General features: G+C 57.1%; 2 protein-coding genes across 10 annotated transcripts in view; both read right to left on the bottom strand.

Annotated features, from left to right (window-relative positions):
- Positions 1-292: 292 nt before the first annotated feature.
- On the bottom strand, positions 293-7,576 carry FXYD2 (FXYD domain containing ion transport regulator 2). Of its 3 annotated transcripts, none has more exons than XM_025893948.2 (6): positions 7,462-7,576; positions 2,678-2,716; positions 2,428-2,502; positions 967-1,003; positions 759-789; positions 293-481 (listed from the first exon to the last, which is right to left on the bottom strand). In XM_025893948.2, exons 1-5 carry the CDS (start codon positions 7,478-7,480, stop codon positions 765-767), a joined length of 195 nt encoding a protein of 64 aa, XP_025749733.1. In that variant the 5' UTR covers positions 7,481-7,576; the 3' UTR covers positions 293-481; positions 759-764. The 3 variants fall into 3 exon arrangements, with proteins under 3 accessions (XP_025749733.1, XP_025749731.2, XP_025749732.1); XM_025893946.2 differs by lacking the exon at positions 7,462-7,576 and adding an exon at positions 4,615-4,743; XM_025893947.2 differs by lacking the exon at positions 7,462-7,576 and adding an exon at positions 4,393-4,565.
- Positions 7,577-15,686: 8,110 nt separating this feature from the next.
- Positions 15,687-17,282, bottom strand: part of FXYD6 (FXYD domain containing ion transport regulator 6) — a 46,526-nt gene continuing 44,930 nt past the window's right edge. For all 7 annotated transcript variants that reach the window (XM_073903806.1, XM_073903805.1, XM_073903807.1 and 4 more), the window contains one exon: positions 15,687-17,023. The gene's annotated coding sequence lies outside the window, so the exon portion shown is untranslated. The remainder of the gene's footprint in view (positions 17,024-17,282) is intronic.

The raw sequence follows: 17,282 nt of genomic DNA on the forward strand, positions 1-17,282 counted from the left end.
AGCACCCAGGGCCTGAGCAGATACCAAAGCAGCACCCATTTGTCATTGACCTTCACACTTCCCGGCTTTCTCTCTGCCTGGGGTGCGGAAGGCAGGCTGATTCCTCTGTCCTCGGGGCTCCTGGCAATTCAAGGGGTAAGGAGAGGCCTGCAGATGGCGAGTAGGTATGGGCACCTGAGCAATTCATTGAAAAACAAGAGACCAGGCTGTATTGTACTCCAGCTGGGAAGGACAAGTGGGTCGTGGCAGGTACGGGAGCGAGGGAGGGAGGGAGGGAGGCCAGGGAAGGAGCTGTGTCTCTGAGGCTGGCTTTATTGTTAACATGAGGCAGCCTGGGGTTGGGAGGAGGCCATGAAAACCCAGGGGTCACCTGGAGCCTGGTGCTTCCTTCAGCCCAAGGGCCTGGCAGTGCTGGGGACAAAGGTCTACAGCTCAGGGAAGGCTTCCCAACGCCGCCCTGCAAAGGGGGGTACGGCTGACTCTGCAAAGACAAAGACAGGATCTGGGTTGCAATGGGGGCAGGAGTAGGGATTTTTCTTTTATTCCTTATTCATCACACCTTTCTCTTTGCCCCCTCCCTTGGCCACACACGCCACACCCGGCACTTGGCCATCAATCAAAAAGCCAGGGGGTGGGCGGCAGACCACCTGGCTGGTGGCTGGAAGACCCTGAAATCCTTCCCGGCTCCGTCCCAAGCTCTCCCTGATTTCTTCACAGCCATCCCTGGCTCCCCCCTCACTTGTCCCTCCCCAACTTACCTGTCATTACAGATCATCATCATTGACTTGCCTGGGGCGAGGGAAGGGGCAAAAGAGAGGGAAGAAGTCAGAGGGGGACGTGGTGAGTCTCAGGGTCCCTGAGGTTGGGGACCCCTCCTCACAGGCACTGGAGACCAAAATCCTTGGCCTACCCCTCCTTTCCCCCCGGTGTCCCCACCCCACTCAGGGACCCTAAGCAGGCACTCACCGGTGCTTCTTTTTGCCCCCACAGCGGAGTCTTTTGCCTTGAAGTGAGAAAGGAGATGAGTTTCCATCAACCTCTTGCTTCCAGGGACAGCCTCTCTGCCCGGAAAGAGGCAGCCCTGGAGCCTTTACTCCCTCCCGCCCACCACAGCCACAGTGGACCATTTCTGTCTTTATATAGGGCTGGGCCTTAAGCATTGAGTCAGTCAGTACATCTGTCAGTCAGTCAACAAACATATACCGCAGCAGCTCCGTGCTAGACCGTGAGCTCGCTGAGAGCAGTGGCCGAGCCTGGGTCATGGTGGTGCCCCCGGTATAGGGCCAAGCACATAGTAGCTGCTCAATACGCTCTTGGAGGAGGAGGCCAGAGCCAAGATCTCTGCTCAGGCCTGTCTGCCTCCTGCACCTATGTGCTGGACCACGACCCAGTACCGCCCACAAGGCCCTTCCAGCTGAGCTGGGGAGAGCAGCCATGTCTGCAGACGGAAGCCCTCAGATGGAATGGCACCAACCATGGGCGGGTTAGAATCCCAGGATGCAGAGGTGCTTGTGTTTCTGTGTATTTTTCTTCTGGTTGCACCAAACCAAGTCAATGAGCATTTACTAAACCCCTGCTGTGTGCCTACTGGAGCTCGGGGATATACAAGGACCCATCTCTCCTCCAGAACACTCTTGGCCTGAGCCTGAGTACGCCCTTGGCTGCCATGCTAGCCCTAACTTTATGAGACAAGTAGGATCATCCCTATTTAACAGATGAGCAAACTGAGGCCCAGGGAGTTAGGGATCCACACACAGTAAACTGGCGACGGGGTCGAATGTCTCTGGCTCCCAGCCACACTTGCTTTCCAGCAGTCGGCGGGATGGGGTGGGAGGGTGGACACCCCTGGGTTCAGCTGAGCTCAGCTGTGCTTCTGATTGGCTGTGGCCCCCTGGGCAAGTTGTTGCACCTGTCACGGTGGGTAGCTTTTCCTCTGTAAAATGTGACCCGTAGTGGCCATCCCTCAGTGTTGCCAAGAGGATTAAATGGACTGAGATGCAGCTCATGCCAAGCAAGGAAAGTGCCCAGATCTGGCCAAGGGAGGTATCCAGTGGAGGTTGGTTCCCTCCCCTGGCTTGAACCCCGTGTGCTGGAGTGTCCCCCGCTGGCTGGACTCAGCTAGCTCTCCCCTCTCAGCAGCTCCTCCCAGGGCCATCAGAGGGCGCACTGGAGGAAAAGGAACCGTCCTCTGTGTGGCCCAAGGACCAAACAGGGAGTCGTCCCAAGAAGCCTGTGTCCATCAGGGTGTCCGTCAGTTCCCACATCCTGCATAGGGCAATGGAGGGGAGTGGAGAGACTCACTCCCTTCTGGGATCTGGGAAGAGGGTGAGAGGGCTTTCCCCCACCCCCGCCTGGGCAACCCGTGCTCAGTGGCTCTGAGAAGAGATATGGCCCCATGAAGCAGCCCGTTCCGACAGCCCCACTTACTGAGGATGATAATGAGCCCCATGACGAAGGCCAGGGCAGCAAAGATCAGGCCCCCGTTGCGGACAGTCTCGTAGTCTGAGGAAGGAGAGGGCAAGGAGGTGGGGTGGGTCATCCCAGGCACCCTTCCCACATCCCACCCCAGCAGCAGCCCCAGGCTACCAGGGGAAAGTGGTGGCCGTAACCAGGGGATGCCAGGAACCAGGGGTCCGTGGGTGGCGGCAGGCTGGGGAGGGTGGCCCACCAGGCTTACCGTAGTAGAATGGGTCCACATCGCCCTTGGGGCTGCCACCTGAGGAGAGAGCCAGAGGCAGGGTGAGCCAGCCACGGAAACAGCAGACCTCCCATCCTTCCCTTCCCAGCAGCCCCGAGGGTCCACGTGGGCAAGAGGAGGCTGGTGGGCCTGCCAAGGCCACTGACAGTGGGGGCATCTGTCCTGGGCCGCCTCGGAGACCATCAACTTGGGACCAAACACCAAGCATCCAAACAGGGTGCCGTGCTGCCTGTGGGGGCCTCCAGCAGCTCTGGGAGGGTTGGATCTTTCCTCTCCTCTCTTCCTACAACCGTAAGCAAGGCCATGGGAGACATTTCCCATTGGACCCATGGGTAGCCTCCCTCCATGTGACTAATCAACGGCAAGATGCGTCGCAAATACTTGCGGAATGAATGAACGGAAGAGGCCCTTCACTTCCACTGAACAGAAGGAGAAAACTGAACCTGTTCAAAGTCCCCCATGAAAGTTGGGGGCAGAACTGGGTCTTGGGCTCAGGTTTCTAGATCCTTCTCTCTTATGTCTCCATCCTCAAGGGGAAGCAAATTCTTTTAAGAAATGTTAATATATAGTGTTTACCACACGCTAGGTGAAGGCTAACAAAACGTTAGCTCATTTTACTGTCATAAGCATCCCGTGAGGCATTAATATGATTCCAGTACAATCCCTAGAAGCTGGAGGCACAGAGAGGTTAAGTAACGCCCCCACAGTTACACAGCATAAAGGGGAGAGCTGGGACTTAAACCCAGGCAATAGGTTGCCAAGAATCTGGGCGCCTAACCCCTTTGCTACATTGCCTCTCAGATGGTCAGAAGGCATGAGACACTTCAAGGCCACGTATGGTCCAGTCGCTTGCGTCCTGTGGTGTTAGCCCACCCAGCGTGTTGCTGCTCAGCGCCAGAGGTCATAGCTCTGCCCTCCAGCCCTGGAAACTGAGCACACTTGCCTTTGGGCAGCCCGAGGGCACCTGGCCAGAGCTTTGCTGCCATGGTGGGGGTTGGCCCCTCTTTCCTACCCTCTTTTGGGCCCCTTCTCGGCACTAAGGAGGCAGTGCCTGAGGTAGAAGGAATGCACAAGTCAGCACCTCCCGGGTTGTGCTGAACCGTGCCCTGGGTGGTGGAGGGCCTGGGGCCCTGGGGAGCCCAGGTGTCCCCTGTGCAGCCTCCCTGGCCAGAAGGGGCCAGTGCCTGGGCCTCTAGGGGAGGGCTATGGGGACCCAGGAGCCTGTGCCCATGTGGGAGCCCAACAACGTTGTCTCCCAGATTCAGTTCTTGTTGAGGGTGACACGGGCAGTTAGCCCCAGAGCCATGACTAGATTGGCGGCTCCCCTCACCACCACTGGCCCCACAGACGCCACCCCACCCCAGCCGCTGCCCACCTCCTCCCTCGTCCCTTGTCTTGAGCCCTTCACTGAACCCACACCCACCCAAAGCCCTCGTCTTTTCTAGGTCTGACTCAAAGCCCACCACAGTCAACAGAGGCCCCTGTTGGCCTCCAGGCCCGAGTCACCCCCATCACGGGATCCTTCTGGGGGTGTCCCTCCACACTTGGGGGGCTCTGGCCCCAAAGCCAGCCTGACCCCCCTCCACCTCCCGCTCTGAGCTTAGGTAGTCCAGAAAGATACATTGAAGCAGGAAAGGTGCCTGCCAGAGAGTCAAGATAGGAACTCATCCTCGCCCCCATCCCCCAGCTCCTACCTGGCACCCCAGGTTCTGCCATTCAAGCTCTATTCCTTCAGACTTAAGGCAGGATCCTCTTTCTCAAAGCAATTTTTTAAAATCCTCTTAGGAGGCTGGCAAGGTTGGGGGAGGGGTGCTGCGGTCCCCAGAAGGCAGGGGTGCCAGGGGTCCAGCTCATCCCTTCAAAGGTGGTCCAAGCAGAGGCCACCTCCTGCTTCACACACGTACACACACACTCACCGTCGTCCGGGGACAGTGCTGCCATTCCCCTAGCAGACCGGGCTGATCTGCCTCTGCTCGGGGGAGAGTACCTGGCCGCAGGTGGCCGGGGGAGAGGTGGGGGCATTAAACATTAACAGTGCCAGGTAATGTTTACCCTAGTCACGAGAGAAGCCCTCGTGTGAGCGGAGGGGCTCCCTCGGAGGCAGGAGGAGGTGCGTGTGCACGCAGGGGCAGGGACGAGCTGGCTGAGTTTCCAAACCCTCCCGAAAGGAAATTTCCAGAGAAGGGTCAGGGATGGGTAGGCCACAGTGTTCTTCCACCGGCCGGAGAAGCCGTGGCTGGGGCTGGGGCACGGGGGAAGTGGGACTTTCAAAATATATTCAGTGTCTGCCAGAGCTTGAGGGGCCATGTCGGGGGCCCCACAGACGCCACCCCACCCCAGCAGCTGCCCACCTCCCCGACCACTGCGGAGACCACAGAGACCTCGGCTTCAGCTGCTACTTCTGACCCGGCACCCGGGGCTTCCCTGCGGCCATCCCCAGGCACCTGCCCCCCTCCCACCACAAGGCCCACCCTGAGCCCACCGTGGGCGTTCACGCCTCCAGGCCTGAGCTGCCCCGTTCCTGTTGTTTCTTTCACCCATCGGGGCTGCATCCAGCGGCTCACACCTCCGTCAGAAAGGCTCCAGTCACCCCTAACTAATCTCTCTTTCCCTGCTGCCTCTGGCATTTTCCTTCTGCAGGCCAGCTGCTCCCATGCCGGCTTCCCAGGTTGCGCTGTCGGCTCCTTCAGGAAGGGGCCAAGCCTATCACCCGGGGAAGGGCTTGCTTTTCTGACTCACAAAGCACTTGCCTAACTAGTATCCCCTTGTGCCTTGTGTTATTTCCCATTTTACAGATGAGGCATCCTAGGCACAGAGAGGGTAGGGCCCTGGCCCCAGGTCACACAGCCGGTGAGGGGCAAGGTGGAGGATGGACAGGCAGGCCTTAGGCTTTAGGAGTCAGATGCTTTCCCACACCTCCGAGGCTGCCTCCCCACTCTGCGGCGGCCTCTTTCACCCTGGAGACCCCAGGGCTGGGTACTCCATGGGTGCTCGTATTCCTGGCTGAGCTCTAGTCCATTGAACTGGCCTCCAGAAGAGGCTAATGTTCAATGGTAGCCAAGGGCCCAAAGCCAGCGGTCAGTGTCCACCAAGGATGGGCTGCTCCTTCCAAAGGGAATGAATCCCTCTGTTAATCCCCCTGGAGTGGTTGCAGGGGATCAAGGTTTGAGTTCATTTCCCGGCCCCTCCATGTGCTAAGTAAATGGCCTCTGTCGAGTCACTGAACCTCTCTGCACCTCAGTCTTCTTGTCTGTAAAATGGGACTACTCCCTGCCTCAGGGAGTTGTTGTGCAGAGAAAGGAGATAATGCATGTGAAGAGCAGGGCACACGACCTGGGACACAGCAAGTGTCACTATAGTTACTGTCATATTTGTGTCAACTGGAAAATAAAGGGCATTCACGTTTTGTTGAACATTAACTGCTGGATGCAGGAAAGCCAAGCCCCCTCCAGCGAAAATCAGCATGGGGGTGAGATGGAGAGAGAATGTCATGGCCAAGGCCCTGCAGCCCAGGAGCTGTGATATCCATTCCACTCTCTGCTTTCAGAGCCAAGCAATGAATATTCATGAGAATATTATAGCACAGCTAATGCTTAGTAGGGGCTGACCATGCGTCAGGCTCTTTATTTATTTTTAAGATTTATTTATTTATTTTGAGAGAAAGCGAGCGAGCAAGTGTGTGTGAGCCAGGGGCTGAGGGAGAGGGAAAGAGAATCCCAAGCAGACTCCCTGTAAGCGCGGAGCCCACGCAGGGCTCGATCCCACCACCCTGAGATCATGACCTGAGCTGAAACCAAGTCAGAAAATTAACCAACTGCGCCATCCAGGGGTCCCTTGTCAGCTTCTTTATATGCACTGTCCCACTGAATCCGGTCTTGCTCCATTCTACGGATGAAGAAGCTGAGGCTGATCATTTGCTCCCTACAGTGAGACCGCCGGAGGTGGCCAGGACAGGGCCATGAGCCCCACCGGGCAGAACAAGAAGACTGAGGGCAAGGAGCTTGAAGGATTGGCCTGCAACATCCAAATAGTGACAAAACCAGGGCTAGAAAGCCAGACCCCCAAGGCTGTGCTCACAAAGCTACTGTCGCTCTCTACACGGGACACCAGTGCCCCTTACTACACATTCTCTCAGTATCTTAGTGCATTTTGTCTATATTTGTAAGCTACTGCGGATTCTGTCTGCAATAACGGGTATAAAAATGGGTGGAAAGGACAGATGATAGATGACAGAGGGAGGGAGAGATGGTGGCAGAAATAAGAAAAACAAGTTGTTATCTGCATTTTAAACTCGACGTGCAAGGCCCTGTTCTGCGCATGTAACAAAAATGAAGCATGTGATAATCACAACAACCCTGAGGTAAGGAAGCCATCATCAGGATGCCCATTTTAGAGATGAGGACACCGAGGAGAGAAGTTAAACAACTTGCCGGCGGTCAGGCAGCGAGGGAGTGGGGAAAACAAGATTTGAACCCAGCAGCCCGGCTTTGGCATTCCTGCAGAGGGACCGGTGGCTGGACAGGCAGACAAGGAGGCTGTTGGACAAGCTGTCTTCCTAGCTCCTGCAGCTCAGAGATGCTCAGGGCAAAGATCCCCACACGTCCAGGACTCCACTTGAGATGCCCTTGTTGAGAAATCCTGCCTGTCCTCGCTTCGGCTTTCCCTGCCCTTCTGGGGAGCAGGTGGCTGCACCTCAAAGTGAGGAGGTGGACACCCGTGTCCGAGTCTGAGCAGGCGGGGGGCGTGGGGTTCAGGGGACTCACCCAGGTACCACCTGTCCATGGCAGGAGCCGCCGGCGTGTCCTCGGTGGACAAGAGTGGCAAGGCACGGGTTGCCAAGGGCCTGGCTGGAAAGTGCGGCTCTCCTTCCCTCCACACCTCCTCCCCCTCCCCCCCTGGGAGGGGCAGGAAGAGACAGAGTCAGGGAGGAGGGCTGGCAAGGGAGCCCTCACCTTGTGCCAGCCCCACCCCCGCCAGCGGGGATGGGCTGGGCCAGGCATCCCCATCAGAGGGTCTCTGACTTCCACCCGAGGAAGGGGGAAGCTGGGAGCCACAGCAAAGCAAAGCCCCAGCACCCCCACAGGAGCGACACCATAGCCAGCGCCCTTCAGGAAGCCTGGAGTGCCTGCAAAGGCCACCCTAGGGGTGACTGAGGGAGACCCCGAGGGCCATCTGTGGGCCCCCCCAAGCCTTTACGCAGCTGCACCTCCCCCGTCAAGCCCAGTAGGGCCTCCACCCCAATATGTCCTGCCCCCCGGTCTCATTCTGCAGCCGGCGTCCCCTGAGATGGGACAGAATGCCTGCAGACCCCTCGGCAGCTGCCCTGGGTGGGGACGGCGTGCTTTTCAGGGCCAGGCCTGAGGCTGCAGCTGCAGGTAGTAGGGCCCACATGGGCAGCCAACCCGTCCTCACGGGGACCCCTCCCGTAGCCCCAGTGACTCACCAGCTGGGATGTCAGACCTGCCCGGCAGCAGCCTAACGCAGCCTCTGAGGGCTGCTGGCTGGTGCCAGAGGGGGACGGCCGGGAGACAGCCCTTCGGGTTCCAGGGAGGTGCGGCCCCCTGCCTTGGCTCAGCCAAGTGTCAGTTCCTGGGGCCACCCGGGCCTCTGAGGGCCTGGAGCAAAGTCGCAACAAGTGGGCTGGGTGTGGCTCACTCCGGAGCACAGGATCTCCCTCGGTGACTTGGGGGCCACCCTACTCGGCTGCCCCAGAATGCACACTGAAAAGCAGGGTTTGGGAGGTGCTGCTTCTGGCCCCTGGCTCTGACCCCCCGCTCCAGTCAGACAACGACTTGCCGCTCTGTCCCTCCTTAGCAGAATCTCCTGCCCCGGGGGGCTGACTAATGACACCCCCAGAGAGCCACCTCCCCGCTGGAAGACGTTCTGGAAATGAAGAAGGGCAGGCCTGGAGGGGCGTGATCTGGAGGGGCTGAGGTCTGTCCTGAGGGCCCTGCCCAGTGGCCGAGCTGCTCCCACAACCCGGCCTTGTCACATGATCCCAAGTGGAAACCTGCACGTTCAGACAGCTCAAGGCTGTTGAGCAGAAATTCTCCAAGCCGGGCACTGGGAGAGATTCAGAAATCTCGGCGCTGGATGACACTTCAGAAGTTACTTGGTCCAAACATATCAGTGGTTCAGAAATGTGAAGATCTCAGCCAGAACCCCTTTCACAGCCTCCCGCAAACACACACACCTACACACACATTCTGTGTTCCCTACCAGCTCCTAATGCTGCAAAGGAAGGCATCTTGATCCCAGTTGGAGACCCTGTGTCATGGACTAGCTAACTGGAAAGGGCATCCAAAGTCATCCTACCCGTCCCCATCGTTTATAAAGGGTTCATTCTCCTGCTCCAACCCTTTGAGGCCTCAGAGAATAAACCAAAGTCCTTTTTGTGTCCTATAGGACACTTCTTAATCTGGCCCCAATGACATCTTTGACCTTGTCTCCAACCTCCCTGTTCCTTCTCTCTGCTCCAGCCATACTGGTTTCCTTGATGCTCTTCTAACCCTCCAGGCATGCTCCTGCCTCAGGACCTTTGCACTGACTCTTCCCTCTTCCTGAACACTCTTCCTCCAGAGAACTTCCTGGCTAACCTTGCTCACACCTCATTTCACTGATTGACTCAGAAGACCCTTCCTGGCACTCCCATCTAAAATGTTCACACCCACTCTCTGAAAGGTCTCAAATCCCTTTCTTAGTTTGTTTTGTTTTGTTTTGTTTTCTCCAGGAAAGCAAGGATTTTTGTTGTGTTCATTTGCAGATTCCCAGGGCCTAGAACAGGACCTGGCACGTGGTGCACCCCCAGTTTTGTTAAACAAATGAAAGTGTCCCGGAGGTGAAGTCATTTCTCTAGTGGCACAGGGAGGCCCAAAGGACTTGCCTAATGCAGCCTCTCCCTGAGATCCCCCGCCCTCTAACAGGTAACAGGAACCAGTTTGCCCCCACCGAGAAAGAGTGGGTGGTCAGCCACCCCCATGTCTGGCCAACAGCTACCCCAGAGCCCTTCCATCCCCACCCTCTACTCCCCCCGGTGCTTCACCCGGAGACCGGCAGCAACTTCCACATAAGCGTTTATTTCTCCTTTCAGGGGAAGCCTGGGGTAAGAGTCAAGAAGGTCTACTCTCTCTTGCTCACATCCAGGTCCTCCCTCAGACTTCTTCTTGTCCACCTCCAGCTGAGGTCATCGGCCTGGCTGTCGCTGGGGACAAGGGAGCCCCTGGCTCAGAGATGCCCTGCTCTTCAGCAGGGAGGCCCCGGCTCCTTCAGCCTGCGGCCCACGAAGCCCAGGGAGCCGCCCAGGAGAGCCTCTCCTCCCATGTGTTCCTCCATGCGGGGGCCACCCTGTGGCACAGACTCGCCACACTTAAGCTCCTTTGCATCCCGACACTTCGCTGTGGATTCTGTGATGCTGGGAAGGGTCACCTGTCCTTCTCTTTGTAAAATGGGATGAAACACCTACCTTTCGTGGTTCTTGTAGGAATTGAGATGATGTGGGTAAAAGGCCTGGCCAAAGAAGGTCCTAATAAAGGTTGACTTCATTATCCTCACCTGAGACGGGTTTCTAGGAGGCAAGGACCCTCACTGTAATCCCTTCCCTGGGCTCAGTCCCTTGCCAAGGTGATCTCTAAGGCAGGTTCCCAGAGCACGCCCCCCTCTCTGACCCTCAGCACGATGTCTGCCGGCCCACCGTCCACCCCTCACCCCCAGCCTTCCTCTCCTTCCCCACACCTACACAGCACCACGGGTCACTCCTGGGGTCTGGTTGCACTTCTTCTTTTAGTCCGTCTCGGGATATGGGGCCACATGGGGTGGGAGTGCTACTCTGCTGCCCCAGAAAGGCTATAGGGCAGGCAAAGACACGCCCACCCCTGGCCGCCCTCCCTTTGAGTATTCCAGGCTGGAGCCGAAGAGGGCCATCCAGCCGTTCACTGCTTTCCTCCCAAGACCCACGGATCCAGGAGACCTTTAGGAGGTATAGAGAGGGAGCCCCAAGCCCCGGCCCCTCTTCCAGCGCTGTCATACCCAGTGGGACCACGTCCTCGGCTGCCATGCCTCAGCCTCCCTGTCTTCCCCAAGCAGCATTTTCAGGCTCGGGGCAATAGTCCGGGTGGTCACTTTGGGGTTGCTGGGATAGGGAGGCGGCATGCGGGAACATCAGCTGAGCACTGTCTGCCTGGTGCTCAAAAGCTAGCCACGAGGCAAAGGCCCTCACCAGCAGCCTTCCCAAGAGGGCTTGCTCCCACTCCACCATCCCTGCATGTCCGGGGCTGCACGTCAGAGTGCACAGCCTTGGACTCCAGGTCCCCCGCAATCCTCCTGGTGTTGGCTCGCAGCCAGGAAGAAGTCAGAAGCCCCTAGAAAGCCCTGATTCCTGGCTGGGGTCGGTCTGCAGCTGCATGGCCTGTGTGGCCCCTCAGCCTCAGCAGGGAAGGTGGCAGCTCCCAGGCCCCACCTGTGCTGCCCCGAGGTCCTGAACCCCGAAGAGGGTGGGCTCCTGTCTCCTGCAGTCGCCACCGATGCCAGGGTCACTGGGGTCTTATAAGGCGAGGCCAGGGGAGGTGGGTCCTGGAGGGTCCATTCCTCAAGTGTTGGCTTCAAGCTGACTGAGCCGTGGGGCACACAGGTCCTGGGAGCTGCCAAAGGGCAATGTACTAGGAGAGTCAAGGTCACCAAGGCTTTTTCTGCTCCCCGAGCTGGCAGGGGATGGGGACGTCCTCTTCTGTTTCTACAGCTGCTGACAAGGGCGAAACTGTTTGACCCACCTCTCCCACAGCGAATACCCTGGAGAGAAATACATTCTTGACTTTTCTCGGAACTCACGTCTGAGCTTGAACTAGAATAGAGGCTATTCTCTCCAGCTGCGGTCCTTCACCTCCTAGTACCCACTTCCCCCCCGCCCCTCATCTCTGAAAAGCAGCTCCAGGCCCCGCCACCTCCAGGAGCAAGCCCACCCTCTCTGTTCCTGCTTTTCCTCGGTGACCTTCTGGATTATACTGGTGTGGCCCAGATGGCTCACATCTGGCTTTATAATGACATCTTGTCATTTATTTCGCAGACGGCCGAGTCTGGCCAATCTCAAGAACTCAGCTCAGGGTGTCTGTTAAATATATGTGTCTTCTCAAAGTCCGGTGCCCAGAAATCCCCACTGGTAACAATTCCATTCATTTCATGGTTCTCGAGAGTTCCAAAGAATTTTTGCTTCCGTGAGCTGCTTCGTTCCTTCCAGTGACTCAGCAAAGCTGGTGTTGTGATACGTAACTTCCAGAGGAGGAATCTGTACTGATACGTAGGTGAGGCAGAACTCGAACCCAGGTCTGACAGACAGGAGGGGCACCCCGCTATCAAAGAAAGGATGCATAAGGAAATGAATGGTAATGTAAACATTAGTAACATAATATCTGCCTGTAGAAGTGTCAGTGCCTTTATGTCCACTGTATCACTTTGACCTTGTGAGGGAACAGGAAAGGACCCATTGCATAGGTAATGAAACCGAGGCTTACGTGGCTTTCCTAGGGTTACACTGGCGCCCAGCTCACCCTATGGCTAGGAAGGACTACATTTTGCAAAGAAAGTGACAGAGATGCTGGGGTGTGCCTGAGCTCGCACAGCTAGAGAGGAGAGCGGGAGACCAGGGAATGTCCTGAGCCTCCTTCTCCTCCAACCGGCCTGCCTCCGCGCCTGGCTCTGAGGCAGGAGCCCACTCCTCTGGACGGTGCAGGAGGCCCTCCCCATACCAGCCCCTACCGGCCCAAGTCTTCCATGACATCCGATCCAGCATCGCCTGCCCTGACATCGCTGTCTTGGCAGGCGCCCCGGTACTGTGCAGGCAGGCACAGGGTTGCGGCCGGCTCCATAAAATCAGCAGTCGTTGGCTTGAGCTAGCTGATTCTGCCCCCCTGGAGTTTAGCTGTGACAGCAATGAATCACACTAACGGTGAGAGGTGGCATTCTTCCTTTGTGGCCTGGAGACAGGTATTTCCAAAGCTCCTCCCCCGGCTCAGGCAAACACACCTGATCTCTCTCTCTGGACCCAGACGCGGCAGAGCAGCCAAGGACAAGGTGGGGTGAACTAGATAGAGCTGGACAGCCCTGCCAGCCTGGCTTTGCCAGGCCACCCCTGCCAGCCCATGATCAGTGGGACGCCAGAGACCTCCTCCCCAGAGGAAGGAGAGAAAGAGCCCGGTGACCTTGGCGTGTGCTTCAGCCTGGCATCCCCCTCACCCACCCCACCCTCCCTGCTGCTTGCGCTCTACCTCTGACTCTCTTCCAAGAACAATTCGGCAAGTTCCAATCCACGACCTGCAAAAAACCCAGAGTGGTGGTGAGGGCCACAGCCCGGGGGGCCCAGAAGGCAGATTGACCTATTTTTATGTGGTGTTAAGTAAACATAAACACCTCCATGCAAATAGACTTGAAAATCTTTGGAGTGGAATTCATGGGGAGGGGGCAGTATTTGGGAGGTAAAATGCGCAGGACACCTGGGATCACTGTCTGAGGCCAGGGGACTCAGCATTCCCTTCTGGGAAGTGGCGCGACATGCCAGCGTCCCTGTATAACCAAGTTACAGTTCCTATATCCAACCAAATTACAGATTGCGGTCACGCTGAGTGGAGCGCAGACATGGTTCTGCCCAGCATGGAGTGCTGGTCCAGAAGGGAAGACACACATTAAATAGCAATCCATGCCTGGATTCTGGATTCTTCTTCCCTGGCTCTACAGCCCTAGACAAGAAAGGGAGAAGGGGCTTGCCCATTATGTGTGGGGGTGGGATGGGGTGGGGCGGGAGGGGTTGTTCCCCAATTTCAGTCTGGGCCTGGGTAGATTAGGCCATCCTGGGTAGATTCTCTTAGTCCATCTTGGCCAGAGGATCCCATCCCCTTGAATACTTCCAGTGACGGGGAGTTCACTCCAGTTTGGGATTATCACGGCTGTGGGAACCAAGGACTCCCCCACACGAGGCCAAATCCTGCCTCCTCCCATGTGCACTTGGAGGAAAAGTTTGCACCGCAAACTTTCCTCTGCTGTGCAGAGGGAGACAGGCTTGGAGCTGGATGGGCCTGGGCTGGACCTTGGCTTTGCCCCCAGGAGAGCAAACTCACGCCAGTCCCACTGAGGGGCAGTTTCCTCATCTGTAAAACTGAGATACCATCAGGCAGTGCTGTGAGTTCCGAATGAGTTGATCTGTGTGACGTGTCAGCCCAGGGTTCGGCACATATTAGCTGCTTTATTCCGTTATTAATAATAATATTATTGCCATTATTTTGATCATCACTTTCTTTGACTCTTCATTATGTGTCTTATTTCCAGGCCATAAGGCACAGAGCGTAGTCTCGCTAGTGTATGCCCTAAAGGGCCAGCCAGGTTCCAGGTGTGGTCACACCAAGCCAGGTGATCCTCTCCCTTTGGACCTCAGCCCTCCGCTACAGAGGGAAACCAGGCCGTGTGGCGCGCCAGAGGGAACTCAGGAGACAGACAGCCTGGGCCCGGTTCCTAGCCCCTCTACCAGGCAGCTGTGTGACCTACACCAGCCACAAATTTACCAGAAGTGTGACTATCCTACCTACCTCAGAAATAAGGCTGGGTTAGCAGGAGGCAAAAGAGTGGGTGCTGAGAGGCAAAGGAGGGAAAACTCTTTTCTATATATGCTAGAGCTGGTAACATCACTCTGTTATGAACAGGATTACCATGAGAAAACTCAGAATCTCCCCCATTAGATTTCCTCACACTTACTGTAGAGTTTAAGGCTTTAATAACGAATGTGGGGAGGTACCCCCAATCTTTTGCGTTCCTGGGGCCTCTGAGGGTCTTCCTCTGGCCAAGCTCTGAAACTGCTACAAGCCTTGTAAATTCCCTGACCCCCGAGTGTCCCACCAACAGTGGTCAGTAGCTTACTCACAAACTTGAGGTGCAACGAGAGGTTTTTTAGCCTCCATAATCACAGAGTCGACAATATTGAGCTAGATCTCAGTGAAAGCCTCCGTTTTTTCAAAGACCTGGGGGAGAGAGGGCAGGGCAGTTGCCGAAGCAGGACGGGCAGCCTCCGTGTCCCAGGGGTGGCCGGGAGGTAGCTGGAGCCCCGAGGCCCTCGGGACCAGCAACCAAGAATTCTGCAGCTCTAAACAACTCATAGAACCTAGATAGACTCCTTGAAGGTTTGGGGGGGCAGGGCATGAAGTCACGTTAGAACAAGACTTAGTCCTTGCCCCCGGGAACGGTGACTCACGATAAAAACACACAAGACGCACAGGGATGGGGGCGCACACCAGCGACCTCCCAGAGGATCAGCTTGCAGCCAGGCTCATTTGGCCAACAGTCCTTTCCCAAAGACTGAACTGGAATGTCTTTGGGAGGACACTGTCGGTGACCCCTGGCCCCTACAAGCTATCTCGGGTCACAACGGCACTCACAAATGGATATTATCTACCTGGCCTCCAGAGTTTGGAGCCGAGGTACGGATCCTTAAATGTGAAAATAAAGGCAGGACCCTGTGTGACCGGAGCACAGAAAGGAAGGGACTCATTCTACCTGAAGTCCAGGAAGGCTTCACAGAGGAGGGATTTGGGTTTGGAGAGAGATGAAAGTGTAAGTAAGGGCTCTGATCACAACCCAAGTGACCCACCCACACCCTCTTTGCCAAGTCCCTAGATAGTGGCCCCAGAACTGACCAAAGGGAGAGGTTAGAACCTTTGGTTCTCGGCCAGCAGGCCCTCAGTGGAGCCACCGGGACCCTCTGCTTCTGTACAGGCCATGCATAAAGTACAGGTCCTGCCATGGGGCAGAGGCTAGGCCCACTGACCCGGGAGCAGGGGGAGGCGGGAGGAGGAAGGGGTACGGGGAAGGGGAGAAGCTGCTGGCCCACACACACCCCCTGACTGCCTCTTCAGCGGCCACCTCCTCCCTCTGACCAAGGACAGAGTCTCTGGGGCCCTACAAGTGCTACAAATACTCCAGCTCCTTGACACAAAGGAAAGCACTCCAGAGCCACTAGGAAACAAACGGTATTTTATTCCTTTTTGTTGTTGAGAGGTTAGGTCACAATACGGAAAACAGTAGTCCTGGTCACAGCGGTGCGGTTTGGCTAGTTTCCACAAGAACACGATGGATGGGACGGGCGGGGTCTGGCCGGACCTTCGACCTCTCGCTGCTCCCTTGGCAGCAGGGCTGTGCACGCCTGCCGGGTCTCTAACCCGCAGCTGGGCAGCTGCACCTGCCTCTCTAACCAGGGACAGGCAGAGCACAGTGGCGAGCTCAGCTGCGGAGCACAGGGGCGGAGCCATCCGCTGCCCGGCCAGTTGGGGGGGGGCGGGGCAGAGAAGCAAAGGACCCCTGCTCTCCCGGCTGCCCCTCCCCACAGTGCTGGCCCCCACAGAATGGGTCCCCTCAGCCCTCGCCTCCCAGAGCCCTCATTCAGGGACAGGTGTCTGAGTCCAGAAGGGCTGGGCTATAGCTGGGAGTCTGAGAAGCAGGGAAGACGGGGGGTTGGGAGGGTGGGAAGCAGGGTTCCAGAGCCCATGGGGTTATTGCTGAGAAGATATGCAAAGGGCACATTCCCCAAGGGGCAGAGTAGAAGCCCCGAGCCCGGGATTCCGGGCTGCTCTGCCATGGTGCGGGGCAGATGAGGACTCCCTGCTGGAAGCCCCAAGAGGAGATGACCATGGACGGGGCAGAGCCTGCCTGGAGGCAAAGCTGGGCTCACCAGCTCCTTGCTGTGAACCCCTCATTGCCAAGAAACCCCAGAACAGACTCGGGTCCCGGCTAGAATACAGAAACCAGGCTCTTAAGGAAGTGAAGAGAGGCCATGGAGAATGATCACGAAGGTCATATAAACCTTCCCAAGTCCCAAGACAACAGGAGGCCCCCCACCCATGCCCCCTACCCCTACCTACACCCACCCCTCACTCCAGAGAAGGGACTGGTCTCCCAAGGGAAAAAGCAGACTCCCGGGAGTGGGAGATGATGGGGGGGCCCAGGGGAGAAGGGAGGGGCCGATGGCGCCATGGCTCAGCCCCCGCCCAGGAAAGTGAGTCCAGGGTCACTAAAATACAACATCATCCACAAACAAGCAGCAACAGAGACCACAGTCATCAAACACACACACAGACACGTCACAGGAGGTGGACGAGACCGCAGGCTGCGGGCAGGGGAGGCGGGTGTTAGTTGCATCATTAAGTTGTGGACCGTGTTCTGGGGATGGGGAGGGGGCAGGGGACACACACGTGCTTGGCTTCTCCTGGGGAAAGATCTGCTGCTGAGGTGGCCGGTGTTCTTAAGCATCAACATTCGCATCTAAAGTTTCGAGCAGCTCCCTTCAGGTTCTGGAGGCTAAAGGGGGAGAGAATTTAAATTAAAACACAACTTGGGTTCCTTCCAGGACTCTTTACTGGCTGCCCCCCTGCCTTTAGCGCAGCCCCTGTTTGCCCCCTGACCCCCGCAGGATGAGAGCCACTCCGAGCCCCACATTCCTGCAGACACAAGGACGAGCCTGAGACGCAGGGAGAGGAGGTGGGGGCAGAGGAGGGGGGCCCTCGGGGAGTGCTTCTCCCAGCGGGGCTGGGACCTGGGAGACGTGGAAAGAGAATTG

Source organism: Callorhinus ursinus, unplaced genomic scaffold (assembly GCF_003265705.2).
Source record: "Callorhinus ursinus isolate GAN/ISIS: 27379988/994484 unplaced genomic scaffold, GSC_fseal_2.0 scaffold19, whole genome shotgun sequence".
Lineage (NCBI taxonomy): Eukaryota > Metazoa > Chordata > Mammalia > Carnivora > Otariidae > Callorhinus > Callorhinus ursinus.